Genomic DNA, 20,196 nt, shown 5'->3' on the forward strand with positions numbered 1-20,196 from the left:
AGTGTTGTACTATGTGTTAATTCCTAAGGACGATTTGTAGAACGTTAAAATCCAAAAATGGATTCTGAAAAGTTTTGCCAGTTGCCAGGTTGGATTACTTTAAATCCATGTTTTAAAAATGCAAAGCTGTTCTAAAGGGAAAGTCTTTAGTAAAAACCTTTACTGTCTAAGTTTCCACAGATATTGTACCCTTTGAAAAAGGCAGCTTCAACAAGCCAAGGTCTTTCATTGTGTGCTTACTGAAACTTAAAAAGTAAAAAGAAAAAAAAAATTAAAAACAAGCACTTGGGGCCAAAAGAGGTCTTCAAAGATATTTCGTTAAGTTTCTTTCCTTTGGGAAATTCCCAAATTCTTCCTTGTATCCAAAATTTTTGAAATAACACAATCATTAATGTATCTTGTTGTCGGATTTGTTCACAAGACCATTTCCAGAAACTTGTTTTGAGATACTCTCCCTGCAAAAATGGATCTTCAGTTACTTGAGAACTAACCCTGAAATTTTTGTTTTTCACAGCACTGTTTTAGAACAAGATTAGAAGCGCTGATCTATAGTATTTTGTCTACATATTCTTTTAAATTTTGGATTGCAATTTGCATCTCTCCCGTGGCTGCATGTTTCGCCGAAGTCCGAGTCAGTTGACGGTGTCAGACCTAAACTTGGAGTGGGTAATTTGAGACGGCGTTCCTAGGAGTTAGAATGAAGCCTGAAACGTTAGCAAGACACGGGGGTGGGATTAACGTCCAAAGCTCCGCACCGGTTCCCAACTGATTGGAAGGGACGAAGTGGGTGGAACCTTCTGACCCTGCCCCCCCGCCTCCGTTGCTGGGGACGCTCCGACCAAGGCAATCGCAATGGATCAGGAAGAGGGGTCGACCACCGTGGACAATATAGTCACTCAATTCAACACCTATGAAGATTTCTTGGACTCGCAGATCACTACACTGGACTTGTACTACCTGCAGGTAAGGGCGGCAGCCCCGCAGGGTGGCCACAGCTTCGCGTTCCTCGGTCCCTCCCGAGCCCCCGCGTCGTGGGGTGTTCGCCCCCTGGCGGTGGACCGCGGGAACGGCAGGCCCTGTAGTTTCCCGACTGCTGTACGGCGGGGCCTGGGTCCGTACGGAATTTGGGCCCCTGGCGTCCGTGACCCGGCACAGAGCCGCGTGCGCGCGCACGCGCGCACGCGCGCGCACGTACACTCGTTGCGGGGCCTGGAATGTCTGTACGGCGGCCTCCGTCGCCCCCCTCCTGGCCCGTGCCCCTTTCAAAGTCCTGCGCCTTTGAGGAACAGGGCTGGATTCCGAGGCCCGCTGAGATCCTTCTGGGGGCTGCAATTCAGGTCTGACACTGTTTCTCTCTCCTTTGCCAGTTTGTACTAAAGAACAGAAGACAGTATCCTTCCAGGTGTTTCTAGTATATACTGGGCATTTGGTTCCATGAACTTCCACCCCAAGCTAGTTGACTCAGAAAGCCCTTTAATTACGGGTACACATTACAGCTCCCTGGCATTGCAGGCATGAGCTGATTTATTTTTATCGAGTTGATTGTTCACAACTATTGTTGATAGTTAAAAAAAAAAAAATCCTGCAACACAGCAAAATCGGACGTAATTGGGATTGGCTACTGTCTTCCTCTCAGCAGCCATCCTCCGACCTGCTTCTTAAAGGTGTGAGGATGGGTGGGAAGCTGGTAGGGGGCGGGGGGGCCGCGGAGGGATGGAGTTCTTGTGCTCTTCGGGGAGAACCAAGTTGAGCGGGGAAAATAATAGACTACGGGTCCTGAGAAGCAGGAGGTGGACGGTGGTCCCTAGAGCCCTGGCGTATTCCCAGACCAGGCCGACTAAATGGGCACTGACTTCGATTCTCCTGCCCTGGAACCATGCCACAGAGCCGCCAATTGCCCCTCTCTATTTAGGCCAGAAAGAACAAGGGCCTCTGTTTGGGGTCACACCACACCTGAGTCTGAGAAGGATTTGTATCCTGCAGCCAATCCCCAAACTCCTTATGCGCAACCACGTGATTCATCCATTTAGGGGACTGAACTTTTTGGACTCCAATGATCGTGTTCAAAGTGAGATTTTACTTCAGTGTGGATTCCAAGGTCTGAAAAGTGCTTATCCTCCAAAACACATTCATGTTCTAGATAGGAACATAATTTTAAGGAACTAGAATCATCTAATTTTAGTCCTATCTCTGCTAAGAACAAGTTGTGTGACCTTCGACAGATAATTTGATCTTTCTGGAATTAACTGTTAAAAAAAGCCAGGTGGTATTTCCAACATATCTTCTGATTTCAGAAACAAGCTTTTTAATATTTTATACAGATAACATGTTTAAAATCATGAAGGTTCCGTTTTATGCCTTGCATGGAAGTCACTGCAATGAAGGGGAAATAGTAGTGGTGCCAAACAATGTTTGCATCTAAGGTTTTGAATATCTAAATAAACAAGAATGAAATATAGACAATAAATATCCCAATAGGCTATAATCATCTTTGTAGCACTTGTGGAAAATTGCCAAGCTTAAGCTTGATATTCTTAAGAAGGGTTTCAATTTTTTTAAAGGCAGAGGTTTTTTTTTTCATGTGAATTAGAAACTAAAAGCATTAACGTTGATTAGGAGCGAGAAATTAATACTTTGTGTTTCATCAATCAGAATTTTAAAGGTCTGCAAAATGGGAAATGATGACCATGTTTAGGTGAAAGGTAAAGAAATTTACTATTAAATTTGGCATTGGTTAAGACAGTTGCTGTCAGCCAGCCTCTTTCATTGGCCACCTTAGCACTGGCATGATGGGCACAGGGAGGAAGATGGAGGCTACACATGGGCCCAATAGGGTGGGCTCCCACTTGCCAAGGCTGATGTAGCTACCGCTACCTCAGAATGTCCAACTTGGATGACAGGCATTCGACTGTCAGCAAGCAAGTCGAATGCCTCCGATATAGCACCATTTTTCAAGGGAACCAACTAGCCACTTGGTGGCAACTAAAAGCATTGGGCCCCTTCAACTTTGGAAGGGTCAGCAATTCAGTGTGATAGGAACAGCCACATTTGGTAGTAATGGGTTTGCCTCTTCTGGCTATAGTCATAATACTGCTCTGCTACCTAATGGAATATTTTTTTCTCTTGGCTTTATTGAGATCTCATTGACATATAGCACTGCCTAAGTTTAAGGTATAGAGCATAATGACTTAACTTACATATTTTGCAAAATGATTACCACAATAAGTTTAGTTAACATCTGTCATCTCATGTAGATGAAAGCGAAAAAAAAGAAAAAATGGTGTTTTCCTTGTGATGAGAACTTTTAGGATTTACTCTCTTGGCAACGTTCAGCTCTACCACCCAGCAGTGGTAGCTGTAGTCATCAGGTTGTGCATTACATCTCCAGTCCTAATTTATACCTGGAAGTTTGTACCTTTTGATCACGGGCATCCAATCCCTTCTTCTGGTAACCACATATCTGATCTCTTTGAGTTTGTTTTTTTGCGTGTTTGTTTGTTTGTTTTTAGATTCCACATATAAGTGAGATACAGTATTTGTCTTTCTTAGTCTGACTTATTTCACTTAGCATAATGTCCTCAAGGTCCATCCATGTCATTGATGATGGCAGAATTTCCTTCTTTTTCATGGCTGAATAGTATTCAGTATCGCTGAATGGTACACCACTTTTCTTTATACATTGATCTGTTGATGGACTCTTTTGTTGTTGTTTCCATGTCTTGGCAGTTGTAAATAATGCTATAATGAACATGGGGGTGCAGATATCTCTTCAACATAGTGTTTCTGTTTCCTATGGATGTATTCCCAGAAGTGGAATTGCTGGCTTGTATGGTAGTTCTCTTTGTAATTTTTTGAGGAACTTCATATTGTTTTCCATAGTGGCTGCAAGCATTTCCTTTTCTCCATATCCTCACTAGCATTTGTTATCTCTTGTTTTTTTGATGATAGCCATTCTAACAGGCTGTGGTAGTATCTCATTGTGATTTTGATTTTCACCCTACTGATTAGTGATGTTGAGCACCTTGTCATGTACCTGTTGGCCATTTGAATATCTTCTTGGGACAATATGTCTATTCAGGTTCTTTGTCCATTTTTAAATTAGATTGTTTATTTTTCTGCTATTGAGTTGTATGAGTTTTTCTTTTTTATATATTTTGGATTTTAACTCCTTATCAGATATATGATTTCCATTCCATAAGTGGCCTTTTCATTTTGTTGATTATTTTGCTCTGCAGAAACTTTTTAGTTTGATGTAGTCCCATTTATTTACTTTTGATTTTGTTGCTTATGCTTTTGGCGTCAAATCCAAAAAATCATTGCCTAGACCCTTCAATGAGCTTTTTTCCTGTTTTCTTCTATGAGTTTTATGGTTTCAGGTTTTACATTTAAGTCTTTAATCCATTTCAAGTTAATTTTTGTAAGTCATGTAAGATTTGCGTCTAGTTTCATTATTTTACATGTGACTATCAAATTTTCCTAGCACCGCTTATGGAAAAGACTGTCTTTTCTCTACTGAGTATTCTTGGTTCCCTTGTCAAATGTTAGTTGACCATATGCATGGGTTTATTTCTGGGCTCTCAATTATGTTCCATTGGTCTATGTGTCTGTTTTATACCATTACCATACTATTTTGATTACTATGATTTCCTAATATAGCTTGAAATCAGGAATTGTGATGCCTCCCAGTTTGTTGTTCTTTTCCAAGATTACTTTGACTGTTTGGGGTCTTTTGTAGTTCCATATAAATTTTAGGATTTTTTTTCTACTTCTGTAAAAAAAAAATGTTATTAAAATCTTGATGGGAATTGCATAGCATCTATAGATGGTGTCTTATGGAATGACTATTTCATCCACAGGCACAGGGTCCTATTTACCACTGTGTCAGACTAGGGACCTAGGCTACAACAGAGGAGCTGTGGGAGTAAGGACCTGAGCATGTGGTTCACTTTTAATAATATATTCAGAAACATTCAGAGCTGCCAGCAGATAGATCATTGGAATGGGTTGTTAAAAGCATAAATGAAGTGCCAATTTGGAGAGGATAGTTTCAGAGAATGGGTGCCATCCACCATGATACAGCATATACTTAGCATCCAAGATCTTTGCACTGAGCTTTGTTTCCTTTTTCTGGGAACTAAGAGGTTAAAGCACCTAACCCAAAGAATTTGGACTTTCTTTCCTCACTGGGGGCTCCGTGGGTTAATTGTCTTGGTACTAAATGGGGGAACATGCCATCAGGTGACTTGGTGAGAGTCAGTTGAATTAGAAGTTATAACTCTTGCCTGGAATCTTCAGGGTACTTGTCTAGGAATCAGGAGGCAAGAAGAGAGTCACCATCTCGGCAAGCATAATTGAGCTTTACTGTCAGGAAAAGTTAGGACTTATAAAATCAGTCATGAAGGAATGTGTTTGGAATTCTGGTGACTCACTTGGATGCCTCTTGGTAATCTCTTTCTTAGTTGTGGTGGTAAATGTACAAGGGCAGCAACCCAGACTTGAAAAGGGCATGGTGACCAGGGGTTCAGAGCCCTCAGGAATGAGGGTCTGGCTCACACCACTTGATATGCTACCAAGACCAGTAGAGGTGTTAGCTGAGGGTGAGGGGAATCTAGACTAGGAAGTAGAGGTAGGAGATGGTATTTGTGTGGTTCTGAGTCAAGCTGCAGCAGCGAGGGCTGAAGTTTACCCCAGTATCTTTATTCTTCTTGCATACATCTGAGTAGTCTTCAAAAATATATATATATATATTTAATAAATTTTATTTATTTATTTATTTATTTATGGCTGCGTTGGTTCTTCGTTGCTGCACACTGGCTTTCTCTAGTTGCGGAGGGCGGGGGCTTCTCATTGCCGTGGCTTCTCCTGTTGTAGAGCACAGGCTCCAGGGCACATGGGCTTCATTATTATACTACATAAATATTTTCATTATATGTAAATATATATATTATTCTTCATTTATATTTTCTACACAAAAGGTAATATTTATATCTTCCTGTAACAAAAAAAATCGACATTAAATCTTGGAGACCGTTTAATGTCACTCTATCTAGATCTTCCTATTCTTTATAAGTTGCTACATTGAATCCATTGTTTACTTAGGTTGGTCCTTTGGAAGTTCATTTTCCTTATTGCAATATCCCAAACAACAGTGAAATGAGCGTCTTTTGTACATCCTCTTTGTGTGCAGTTGTAAATGTATCAAAAAGTAGAATTGATGGGTCATAATAAACATGGTCAAAGTGCCCTCCAGAGTAGTCATTTACTCTCCCACCGGCATGTATGAGACACCTTTTCTCTCAGACAGTCACCAGCACTTGATATTGTCAACCGTTTTATTTTTTGTCAAATCATATGGTGAAAAAAAACTCTTTGTTTTAATTTTAATTTCTCTGATTATTAGTGAGGTTGACCATCTTTTAAATTTTTCCTGGCCATTTGCATTTCTTTTGCGAATTGCCTATTGCTCTTCCTTGATTCCCCCCCGCCCCCGCCCCCAGCTTGTTTTTCAAACTTTCTTTCCTCTCTTCAGGCTCTTAGTGGATGACTTCATCTCTCCAAATCAACAAAAAGAGTCAATCAGGCTGGAACTCTCTTCAGTTTTCTACCATGAAACTTATAAAACCACCTTAATTTCTGCCCATCCTCTCTTCCTTCCCACCTGTGTTAATGGTGTCTACCATGCATGGTGCCTTTCTGAATATACTGAATCTGGCATTTGAACACCCATTATCATTATAATGTTTTGGGAATTTTCCCAACTCTGCGTCCCACCTCCCTAAGGTAGAGGCAGAAATTCATTTTCTCAGTTTTCCTTGCTGCTAGTATATCTTTGTGTGACTTAGGCACTGCCAATCATATACACCTACATGAGACTGCTGTATAGGAAAAGAGTGACATGAGGAAGAAAGCACCATTTAGAATCTATTTTGTATTGAATGAGGTGGTTGAGGCTCTTGACTTTCAGTTGATGCAGTGGCAGAAGTTCGGGCGTGTAATGTCCTAGGTCAACATGGTGAGTTGCAGTATATGTTTTCAGTGGCAGCAGTGAGGGATATTTGCTGAAATAGTTTGTATGGCTTAGAGTATTGTTTCTGGCTGTGTAGCCTTCAAATTTCACTTTCCCAGGGACCTTTTGAGCTATTGTATTTTAATAATTCCTTTTTATGCTTGGACTGACTACAGTAAACCCTGCTGTTTGCAATTAATAGGCTTGATCGATGATGGTCACTTGCATTCTCTACCCTTTCGCTTCATGTATTTAGGGAACTACCTCTATTGATTAGCTCCTCTCACCTTTAATTCCAACAGTCCCTTCTGTGCTCAATGAGGTATCTCCCATTCTCCCCTCCATATCTGTCTTTTCTTCCTTTTTTACAGTTATCCTTTTTGAATGAATTGTAAAATCCTTGATCTTCATTTCCTCCATCTTCCGTTTTTCAACCCACTGCTAGCTGGCTCCCATCTTCACATTCAATAGAAATTGTTCTTGCCATGGTGACAAGTGAGGGATGTGTCACTAAATCCAATGGACACTTTCTGGTTTAATCATTCAGTCTTCCATTGGAAGGATGGATTGGATTGTTTTACAACTAGAGGCAAGAAGATTTTTTCTGAAGCTTTTTAGCTATATTAAAAAAAGAAAAAGTTGTGGCTGAAGTAGACACTGTGGACTTGTAGAGCCCTGGATATAATCAAGCTTGCTTCCTTCCTTGCTTGCTTGCTTGCTTCCTTCCTTCCCTCCCTCCCTCTCACTCTCCCCACTTCCTCCCTCCTTCCTTTCCTTCCTACCCGTCATCTGTCTATCCAATTTCCTTGTAAATATGAGATAGAATAAATCTATAATAGCACTAGGAGACATGAAATGATGCTACTCTACAGGATCAGAAATTGTGCTTATTTCTGCTAAGTTAGAGATTGACAAGATAGAGAAAACCATAGCCCAAAATGAATAAATAAGAACACTGTTGGGAAGGTAAAGCAGATTTAGAGAAAAGTCAGAGGTAACAATAATACAAAGAGCAAGAGAGAACCTATAATTGATTAAAGAAGTTAATTCTGCATTAGCTAAGCCAGAGGTGTATCCTATCCCGAGCATATACCTACAATGCTTAACCCAAGGATAAATGAGAGAACTGCTCTCTAAAAAAAGTGCCTAGCAAGGAGTCCTGGAGCAGGTAAAGGGGCTTGAGAGATAATCAAAACTAAGTGTGAAGTAGCTAGATAGTGCTAGAAGTCCAGAATAGATGTTGGAGAGGAGAAGAAAATCTGGAGAGAATTACACTTGTTATCAAGTCCTTTTTATTTTGGTAATTAGGTTGGAAAGGGTGGGATTTACCCCAGACCGCCTTCCTTCTTCATGTCTGCATCCTCAAGTGGAGTCTGTACATTTCTATACTCTGCTCTTTTACACATAACTACCTCAGTTCATCTATTCAGAGGAGAAACCAGTTAGGGAATCAGATCTGTACGACTATAGAGGGAATCCATGCTAATGACTTTGCTAATTACGCAGTTCTCTATTCATAACTATGTATTCCCAGATGTTTGAGGGAACACAAGAGCATGGAAGAGAGGGCCTAAGATGAATAAGGAGAACAAGTAATGTCAGACAAAACGAAACACTCAAAACCTTGAGGCAACTTTAAATAAATTCCAATTTTCTACCTTACAGGCATTTTAATATGTATAATATGAAGTCTGTAAGCAAAATAATAGACTGGTATGAAAAGGGAGCAATCAGAGAGCAAGAAAGAATTCTTAGATATTAAAAACTTGATGACATTTTTAAAAGAGGTAACTAATGGAAGGACAATGTCACTTTTAAAGGACAATTTAATGATCTGGAAGTTAAAGTTTCTGTAATTACCCAGAATGCAGTAAGAAAAAAATGAGGAAAATAAGAATTATATGAAGAAAAGTATGAATAAATAATTCCAGGAGGCTCAATGTTTATCTAATAGACATTCCAGAAAGAAATTATACAGAAAATGAGGGGGATAAAATAATCAAGGAAATAACAAACAACAACAGAAATTCTCTATGTTGGAGATAAGTGCAAGATTGTAAGTGCCCATTGTATAATCAGTTGCTTAGTAAGATGAATGAAAAAGATCCACACCTTGGCAGATAGTGGTAGAATTACAGAACTCTGAGAATAAAATGATAGTTCAAAAATGATTCAAATTACATGACATCAAAATTAAAAACTTTTGTGTATTGAAAGACACCATCAATAGAGTCAAAAGGTAACCCATAGAATGGGAGGAAATATTTGCAAATTATATATCTGATAGGGGTTAATATCCAGAATATGGAAAAAACTACAGTTGAACAACACAAAAGCAAATAATCCAATTAAAAATTGGGCAAATAACTTGAAAAGATGTTTCTCTGAAGAACGTACACAAGTGACCAATAAGCACATAAAAAGGTGTCATCAACATCATTAATCATTAGGGAAATGCAAGTCAAAACCACAACGGCATATCACTTCACACCCATTAGGATAGCTATTATCAAAAAAAAAAGTAGAAAATGACAAGTGTTGGTGAGGATGTGGAGAGACTGGAACACTGTACACTGCTGGTGGGAATGTAAAAATGTGCAGCCATTGTGGAAATAGTATGGCAGCTCCTCAAAAAATTAGAAGGAAAATTACCATATGATCTAGAAATTCCATTTCTGGATACTATGTAGCCAAAAGAATTGAAAGCAGGAACTTGAACAGATATTTGTATACTCATGTTGATAGTAGCATTATTCACAATTGCCAAAGGTAGAAGCAACCCAAGTGTCTACTGATGGATGAATGCATAAACAGAATGTGGTATATATCTACAATGGAATATTATTAAGCCTTTAAAATGAAGGAAATTCTGAAACATGCTACAACATGGAAGTCTTGAGGACATTATTCTAAGCAAAATAAGTAGCCACAAAAAGACAAACACTGTGTAATTCCACTTATATGAGGTGCCTAGGGTAGTCAAATTCACGGAGACAGAAAGTAGAATGGTCATTGCCAGGGTCTTGGGGGAAGGGAAGATGGGGAGCTATTGTTTAACTGGCACATAGTTTCAGTTTTGTAAGATAAAAAGAGTTGTGGTGATGGATGGTAGTGATGATAATGTCACAATAACATGAATGTACTCAATACCACTGTACTGTACACTTAAAATGGTTAGTTTTATGTCATGTATATTTTACCACAATTTAAAAAATAATTCAGAGTGTCAGCAAATAACCTGTAAATGGGAATCGGCTTGATCCTAGACTTTGAATTCCTAATAGTGATTCCTAGAAGAAAATGGAGTAATATCTTTAAACTTCTTAGGAAATTTTACTTTGAGCCTAGAATTCTGTCCCTGGCTATATTCTGTCCCTGTTTGACCCCCGAGATTCTGTCTTACCTTGAGTTCTATCCTACCCCAACGTGCTCTGTGCTGTGTGCCCCAAGAGGTTGATTTCTGTTGACTACTTCAACTGGACTCTCTTTACATTTGGCCAGTTGGGTTCAGCCAATAAGAGGCACCAGTAAGGGGCTTCCCTGGTGGCGCAGTGGTTGGGAGTCCGCCTGCCGATGCAGGGGACACGGGTTCGTGCCCCGGTCTGGGAGGATCCCACATGCCGCGGAGCGGCTTGGCCCATGAGCCATGGCCATTGAGCCTGCGTGTCCGGAGCCTGTGCTCCGCAACGGGAGAGGCCACAACAGTGAGAGGCCCACATACCGCAAAAAAAATAAAATAAAATAAAAAAAAAGAGGCACCAGTAAGAAATTAGAAGCCAGGAGGCTGGGCATTTTTTTTCAGACTCCTTCCATACTGTGCTGCAGGTTAGCAGTCGATATTTTCTTCCACCAAGCCAAAACTCAGGGTCTGATAACACTGCCCTACAGCCATCTCCCTGTGTCCTATTAGTTGCTCCCTCCCCTTACCTCATTTGCATAGGTTAATGGCTACTTATACAGTAGCTTACTGTTGTTGCTAGCTGCAGGGTATTTCATTGTCCCACTTGGTTTTCTCTTAACCTGGTGAATACCTTTGTAAATTAACTCAGCCATTCAGTTTCCTTCAGTTTCTCCATTTAAGTACATCATCTATTTCCTGCCTGGACTCTGACTAAATAAACTAATATTCAAATGGGAATGCAAAATGAAGACTTTTTTGGGGAAAAATCAAGCACTCATAAAACCACCGACAGATCTCTTCTGAATTCATAAGTTGAGCAAATGCTTCATATATTTTTACACAGATTTTCAAATTATTACTATAAACTTGTATGTAGTTTTCTTTTATCTGTTGTTATAACTCTTTTCTGATTTCTAAAATTGTTTGCGTATTCCTTCTTTTCCGCCATAAATCTTGCCAAATGTTACCTATTTTATTGTTCTTTTAGAAGAATAAGCTCTTGAGGGACTTCCCTGGTGGTCCAGTGGCTAAGACTTTGTGCTCCCAGTGCAGGGGGCTTGGGTTTGATCCCTGGTCAAGGAACTAGATCGACATGCCACAACTAAAGATCCTGCATGCCACACCTAAAGATACCACATGCCACAACTAAAGATCCCATGTACTGCAATGAAGATCCTGTGTTCCACAACTAAGGCCCAGTGCAGCCGAATAAATAAATAAGTAAATATTAAAAAAAAAAAAAAATAAGAAGCTCTTGAAATCAACTATACTTCAATTAAAAAAAAAACAGAATAAGCTCTTGGCTTTCATTAGACAATTAAAGCTGACTGGATTTGTATATTTTAATTTCTATTTTATTCATTTTCATAATGAAATGAACAATTCGTTCAGTTGTTTTTATTAATTCTTTACTTCTATATCATTTTGGTGTATTTTGTTATTCTTTCTCTAGTTAAATGGTTAGCTGTTTATTTTCAAGCTTTCTTTTCTCTATTAAATGCACTGATGCAGTTTTTCTGTGTATTTTATTAAGCTTTCATATACAATTTCCTTGCCAAAATTTTTAAACTCTGTATGACAAAATATATCATAAATCAAAAGATAAGCAACTATCTGAGAATAAATATTTGCAAAATGTATACTCAACAAGGACTTGCTGTATAGAATATAGCTTTATAAATCAATAGTAAATAAAAAAAATCCAACAGAAAAATGTGCAAATTTAACAAACAGGTAATTCTTTTATGGACACTAAAAAAATAATAATTATATGAAAAGTTGTGCATATATGGCATAATATCTTTATGGAAAAAAGCTTTTAAAAATCATGAAACTATGTCAAATATTTTACCCTTTCATAATGTGGGTAGTCTTGTGTAACTAAACTGCCACCAAATGGCTGGCTAATCCCCAAACCGTGAGCTTCTCATTTTCTTTTCCCAAGGCCTTCAACAGACTTGGAAGCAACCAATACCGTTATGTTTCTTATTGCCACTAAATTGTCCTCTGGCAGCAAACACTTGGTTACCTAAAGCTCTGTTTTCCTTGCACGTCTCTAAAGGTGATAAATAACTTGACCTCTGAATTTCACTGACTACAGTATAATCTTTTCTACTGTAAACAGGGCTTGTAATACTTTTAATAAGATCAGAGAACCAATTCTAGGTAACCTAGAACCAATTCAGAGAACCCACCCTTAAATTTCTATTCCTCTGGAACCATTGCCAGTAGCTAATTGTGACTCATTCAGGGTTCAGTCAGAGAAGCAGAACACACACACGTACATATATATGTAGATGTAGATGTAGATATATGTGTGTCACATGTATTTACTTTTTTCTAGAGATTTGCTGCTACACAATTATGAGAACTGTTTAAATGGTCAATGAAAGGCTGTTTCTTTGGTATCTGGTGCTGGAACCTGAAGTCACTAGGACAGACAGCCAGGAAGGAAACGTACATGAGAATTGTGGGAAACAAGGGCAAACAGACCTGCAAGGATGAGCTAGAATTCATAAGGACAAACTGGAACTTGGATCAGGCCCTCACCTCTTTCACACCTCCAACTTTGATGGTAGAAGAGATCTGCAGAAGAAGCTGACACCTTTAGTCACAGAGCTTAACATACTCATGCACTTGGCCCAGGAGTTGGAGGAGGTACAGGAGAAACTTCTATAAGAGCTAGAACAATATGGCTTCTCCTTGTCTGTCTTCCAAATCTATTGCAAATGTCTCTTGTGGCCCAATCTAACCTGTAACTATCTAAGGAAGAAAAATTATGGAAACAAAGCTCCAGCTTAGCTAAGTTGACAGAATACAAATTCACTGCATCTGCCACATGTTAATCTTTTCACAAGGAGAATGTATTTATGTCTGACTTATATAATTACAAATTAATGAAAGTAAGAGCATGTAATTTTCTTAAACCATTTTATAGGACTTGTGTAACCCTGACATCAATCTAGAGAAGGATAGCACAAAATGGAAAGCTAAAGACTAATTTTACTTATGAACTGGAGGAAAAGAAGTGAAAAATGAATCTAGGACTATATTAAGAAATAATAGATCAGAGACTACTAAGTACTACTCTTAAGTAGTGTGATTTATCATAGGAATGCAACGATGAGTTCAGACAGGAAAGATTGAACTTCTCATCAGAAATAATACAAGTCATGGGACAATGGGATGACATCTCTAAAGTTCTGGAAGGTAAAAAAGTCAGCCTGGAACACTAATCCAGCAAAAATGTCTTTCAAAAATTAAGGTGAAATCACTGAAGAAATCAAAGAGAAAATTTTAAAAAATTCCTGGAGGAAAATGAAAAAGAAAACCCAACAATCCAAAATCTAGGGGATGAAGCAAAAGCAGGTCTAATAGGGAAGTGTATAATGAAAGAAGGTTTACAAGAAACAAGAAAAATGTCAAATAAACAACCTAACCTTACACCTATAGGAACTAGAAAAAGAAGAACAAACATAACCCAAAGTGAGTAAATAGAAAGAAATCATAAAGATCAGAGCAGAAATAAATGATGTAGAGACTAGAAAAACAATAGAAAAGATCAGTGAAGCTAGGAGCTGTTTCTTTGAAAAGATAAACAAAGTTGATAAACCTTTAGCCAGTCTCATCAAAGAAAAAAGAGAGAGGGCCCAAACAAATAAAATCAGAAATGAAAAAGGAGAAACAACTGACACCACAAAAATACAAAGGATCATAAGAGACTACTATGAACACCTATATGCCAATAAAATGGACAACCTAGAAGAAATGGACAAATTCCTAGAAATGTACAATGTCCTAAAACTGAACCAGGAAGAAATAGAAAATATGAACAGACCAATTACCAGTAATGAAATTGAATCAGTAATAAACTCCCAACAAACAAAAGCCCAGGACCAGATGCCTTCTCAGGTGAATTCTACTAAATATTTAGAGAAGAGTTAACACCTATACCTTTCAAACACTTCAAAAAATTAAGGCAGAAGTAATGCTTCCAAACCCATTCTACAAAGCCAGCATCACCCAGATACCAAAACCAGGCAAAATCAGACCAAAAAAGTAAATTCCAGCCCAATAGCCTCAAAAATCCTCAACAAAATATTAGCAAACTGAATTCAACAATATATTGAAAGGATCATACAGCATGATCAAGTGAGATTTATCCCAGAGATGCAAGGATGGCTCAATATCCACAAATCAAAGTGATACACCATATTAACAAATTGATGAAGGAAAATCATATGATCATTTCGATGGATGAAGTAAAAGCTTTTGACAAAATTCAATATCCATTTATGATAAAAACTCTCAACAAAATGGGTATAAAGGAAACATACCTCAATATAATAAAGGCCATATATGACAAGCCCACAGTTAACATCATACTCAACATTGGAAGGCTGAAAGCATTTCTTCTAAGAGCAGGAATAAGACAAGGATGCCCACACATGCCACTTCTGTTCAACATAGTATTGTAAATCCTAACCACAGCAGTCAGAGAAGAAAAAGAAATAAAAGGAATCCAAATTGGAAAGGAAGAGTAAAATTGTCCCTGTTTGCAGATGACATGATACTATACATAATAAATCCTAAAGATGTCATCAAAAAACTACTAGGACTCATCAAGGGATTTGGTAAAGTTGCAGTATACAAAATTAATATACAGAAACCTGTTGCTTTTCTATATGCTAACAATGAACTATCAGAAAGGGAAACTAAGAAAACAATCCTGTTTGCAATTGCATCAAAAGAGTAAAATAGTTAGGAATAAATCTAACTAAGGAGGTAGAAGACCTGTACTTGGAAAAACTTAAGACACTGATGAAGAAAAGTGAAGGTGACACAAACAGATTGAAAGATACACAGTACTCATGGATTGGAGGAATTAATATTGTTAAAATGACCATACTACCCAAGGCAATCTACAGATTCAATGCAATCCCTATAAAAATATCAATGGGATTTTTTTCATAGAACTAGAACAAATTCTAAGATTTGTATGGAAACACAGAAGACTTCAAATATCCAAAACAATCTTGATAAAGAAACAAAGCTGGATTTCAAACTATAATACAAAGCTATGGTAATCAAAAAAACATGGTACTGGCACAAAAACAGGCACATATATCAATGGAACAGAATAGAGAGCCCAGAAATGAACCCACACTTTAATGGGAAATTAATCTTTGACAAAGCAGACAAGAATATACAATGGGAAAAAGACAACCTCTTTAATAAATGCTGTTGGAAAACTGGACAGCTGTATGCAAAAGGGTCAAACTGGACTACCTTCTCACACCATACACCAAAATAAATTCAAAATGGATTAAAGACTTCAATGTAAGACCTGTAACCATGACACTTCTAGCATAGGCAGTGTGCTCTTTGACATTGGTCTGGGTAATATATTTTTGGATATTTCTCCACAGGCAAGGAAAACAAAAGCAGAAATAAACAAATGGGATTACATCAAGTTAAAAAGCTTTTGCACAGCAAAGGAAGCTATCAACAAAACAAAAAGGCCATGTACTGAATGGGAGAAGATATTTGCAAATGATATATCTGAGAAGGGGTTAATATCCAAAATATACAAAGAACTCACGCAGCTCAACATCAAAAAACCCCCAAGCAACCTGATTAAAGAAATGGCAGAGAATCTGATTAGACATTTTTCCACAGAAGATATACAGATGGCCAAGAGGTATATGAAAAGATGCTCAATATCACTAGTCATCAGGAAAATGCAAGTCAAAACCACAATGAGATATCACCTCACAACTTTCAGAATGACTATTATCAAAAAGACAAAAAATAACAGGTATTGGCGAGGGTCTGGAGAAAAGGGAACCTTCATGTACTGTTGGTGGGAATGTAAATTGCTGCAGCCACTGTGGAAAAGAGTATGGAGATTCCTCAAAAAATTAAAACCAGAACTACCATACAATCCAGCAGTTCTACTCTTGGGTATTTATCGAAAGAAAATGAAAAACATTAATTTGAAAAGACATGCACCCCTATTTTCATCATAGCATTATTTACAGTAGGCAAGATATAGAAGAAACCTAAGCACCCATCCACAGATGAATGGATAAAGAAGATGTGGTTGCAATAGCATATTATTCAGCCATAAAAAAGAATGGAATTGTACCATTTCTGAAAACATGGATGGACCTACAGGGCATTATGCTTAGTAAAATAAGTCAGACAGAGAAAGACAGATACTGTATGATCTCACTTATATGTAGAATCAAAAAAATCAAAACAAATGAACAAATATAACAAAGCAGAAATAGAGTCAGAGATACAGAGAACAAACGGGTGGTTGCCAAAGGGGAGGGAATTGGAGAGAGGAGAGAAATAGGTGAGGGAGACTAAGAGGTACAAACTTCCAGTTGCACAGAAGTAAATGAGTCACAGGTATGAAATGTACAGTGTGGGCAATATAGTCAATAACTATGTAATATCTTTGTATGGTGACATATTTGTTAACTAGATATCGCAGTGATCATCTTGCAATGTATAGAAATATCGAATCACTATGTTGTGTGATAGGACCTAACTTAGTGTTTTAGGTCAATTATACTTCAAAAACAAACAAACAAACATACTCATAGAAAAACATCAGATTTGTGGTTACCAGAGGTTGGGTTGTGGAGGGAGGGGGAATTGAATGAAGGCAGTGAAAAGGTATTGAACTGCCAATTATAACAGAAATAAGTACTAGGGATCTAATGTACAGCATGATAAATATAATTAACACTGCTTTATGTTATATATGAAAGTAAATCCTAAGAGTTCTCATCCCAAGGGAAAAAATATATATTTCTATTTCTTTAATTTTGTATCTATATGAGATGATAGATGTTCACTAAACTTACTAAGGTAATCATTTCGTGATGTCTATAAGTCAATTATATCTCAATAAAACTGGAAGAAAAAAATTAAGGTGAAATCAATATTATTTTCAGTAAAACAAAAGCCATGATACTTTTGTTGTTAGCAGACCTTTACTATAAGAATTGTTAAAGTTTTTTTTTTTTTTTTTTTTTTTTTTTTTTTTTTTGTGGTATGCGGGCCTCTCACTGTTGTGGCCTCTCCCGTTGCGGAGCACAGGCTCCGGACGTGCAGGCTCAGCGGCCATGGCTCACGGGCCCAGCCGCTCCGCGGCATGTGGGACCTTCCCAGACCGGGGCACGAACCCGTGTCCCCTGCATCGGCAGGCGGGCTCTCAACCACTGCGCCACCAGGGAAGCCCTAAAGTTTTTTAGGTAGAAGGAAAATCATATATTAGTAGGAAACTTAGGTCTACACAAAGGAATGAAAATCACCAGAAATGCTAAATATGTGAATAAATAAAAGTATTTTATTTCTCAGTTTCTTTAAAGATAATTCTTTAAAGATTATTGACCATTTACAGTAGAGAGATGGCTTGTAATTCCACCAGTTAAAACATGGTAATGGTTAAGTGGGGCAACAACTTCAACTTTGTACTTGATCTTGTCATTTGTTGCAATATACATGAGTGTCAGTGAGTGCAGAACTATCCAAATGATTCTGTGTGGCGCAGGTAAGGCACACAGGAATGCATAATTCATTCCATATACAAAGTTAGTACAGAAACTTTTTAATGGTCTTTATTATGTAAAATACTCTGTTGACCACGAGCAACTTATATTCCACTAGAAGAACCCCACAGCCTCAGCAGAGCTCACTGCGAGTTCTTCCCATAAGCTCACTTTAAGTAATGTATTTAAGACAATTTACACTCAAATCATTCCACTTTTGTAAATCAAACCCGAAATCTGCATCGTTTTTTCATTTAAATAATAACTCCACTAGGTGGAGGCATTTGCTCAGTTTTGTTGTTCGCACTAAAGCAACCTGGGATAGCAAGAATAGTGAGCAGGGGAACAAGTCAGAAAGAAGGCAAAGCACCCTTGTGCAAAGCCTGGTGCTTTGCCTTAACTTGGCAAATGTATCCATGTTGCTACACAGAGTTCAGCATTTGCTTTTAGTGTTTAGCAAAGCAAAGTAGCAAAGTTTTCTAGGTTGATGCTGTCTAAATTTTTTTGTTAGAATAGTTGGAACTTTAAAATAGCCACCATGGGTTGTACAGATTATTAACCACGCATCTTAAGTTTTCTTATTTAATTCTGTTAGACAGTTCTTGCATTCAACAGTGATGTAGTAAGTAAGGGTCTGTAACAATAAAATATATGCTGTTTTCTCTATATTTCAGACATTTCATGTTTAATGTAAGGATAATGTAATATGTTAATCTACATATTTTTATGTAATACATAGCCTTTATATTAGTAACTTCAAGTAAAATGTCACCTGTTCAAGTTTTGGGGAAATGCTGTTCTTTTTTGAATATGCTATGCAGGTGACAAAAATGTGTGTGACAGTTCTTAAAGTAACTGAAATATAAAAGATCTAAAGGACTGTGGGGAAATTTTTTTTTTTTTTTCAGTTTGAAGCTTCTTGTCATCTTCTTGGGTTTCTACTTCTCTGCTTTTATTGGTACCAACATTATATGGAAACAATATCTTTCTACTCAAATAGGAAATTCACCTGTCCTTTGTTTTGTATTTGAAGTTATAATGCTCTGTGTCATCAGTTAATTGACTTCAAGGAAGTAAGTCTCTGAAATGTTGAACTTGCTGAAAGCAACCCAATTTTCTTCTTGTGCAGTTGGTTTTTAAAAAGTCTTTCTTGTATAAATACTATTGTCTATAGTTTTATTGTTTTAAATATACTTTATTATCTACAGCTGTTCTCATAAATTGATTAAAAACATTGCAGACTTTTGTCCTGCAATCCCTTAGAGGAAATTTAGTGCTTGATGTTATTATTATTATTTTTTCATCTTACATCTTTGGGAAAGGGATGACAAATCAGATGTTTATAAAACTATTGTTAGAAAGAATTCTAACTTTTCATATATAATAGATCTTGTCTCATATTTAAATATTCCATTTGAGTTTTCATTTAAAACAATTATTCAGTATACATTGGATACAATAAGATGTCTCATTAATCCACAAATGTAACAATTGATTTTCTTTTTAGGATGAAGGCCTAGCCCACCAGTTGGTGGAGCTAGGTTACCGCGGGACTGGAGAGGTGGTGAAAAGGGAAGATTTTGAAGCAAGGAAGACAGCTATAGAGATTGCAAGGTTGGCTGAAAGAACTCAGAAAAAGTAAGTTTCCATGTTCCAAATGGATTTTATATTGTACAGTCTCTGGAAAAATCCAATTTTGCTGGCATTGTTGTAATTTAGAAACATTGGTTGGAGCAGGTAGAACTTGGAATATTCTAAGCATTTGTTCTGCAGATCAGGAACTGGAGGAACTGTGATATGGTTGCGATAAAGCCACATGCAACTGTGAGCTACAAATTTAAAAATATAAATACCAAAATACGGCCATCCTACCAATAAAGTCCTGTTTACACATAGCTCAATATTATTGGCTTTACACATTTATATACTAAAAATATGAGTGATTTTGCCTTAGAGTTCTTTGTACTTCTGAGGCCTGTAAATCTTTGGCTTCATTTATGTTCTCACATTTTTGTAAACATTGATTCATTGAACTCTATTAACGATCACTGGCTTTTGTTAATATGACTCATATGTGGTTATATAAAATATGAATCTAATAAAGTATGTTAGGAAAGAGATGTACACCTAAAGTGAACCGTATCAAACTAAGACAATCTGAAAAAAACTTGACAAAGTAATTATCTATTTACTTTTTAAAAATGAATGCTAAAGTTTTAAATGTT

The 20,196-nt window shown here is 37.5% G+C and overlaps 1 protein-coding gene across 2 annotated transcripts in view; it reads left to right on the forward strand.

Annotated features, from left to right (window-relative positions):
- Positions 1-852: 852 nt before the first annotated feature.
- CFAP299 (cilia and flagella associated protein 299) overlaps positions 853-20,196 on the forward strand; it is a gene marked incomplete at both ends in the record, with an annotated part of 622,955 nt that continues 603,611 nt past the window's right edge. For both annotated transcript variants that reach the window (XM_079705346.1, XM_079705347.1), the window contains 2 exons: positions 853-963; positions 19,479-19,609. In XM_079705346.1, coding sequence (XP_079561472.1) covers positions 853-963; positions 19,479-19,609 — 242 coding nt within the window. The remainder of the gene's footprint in view (positions 964-19,478; positions 19,610-20,196) is intronic.

Source organism: Hyperoodon ampullatus (assembly GCF_949752795.1).
Source record: "Hyperoodon ampullatus genome assembly, chromosome: 1".
In the NCBI taxonomy this organism is placed as follows: Eukaryota; Metazoa; Chordata; class Mammalia; order Artiodactyla; family Ziphiidae; genus Hyperoodon; species Hyperoodon ampullatus.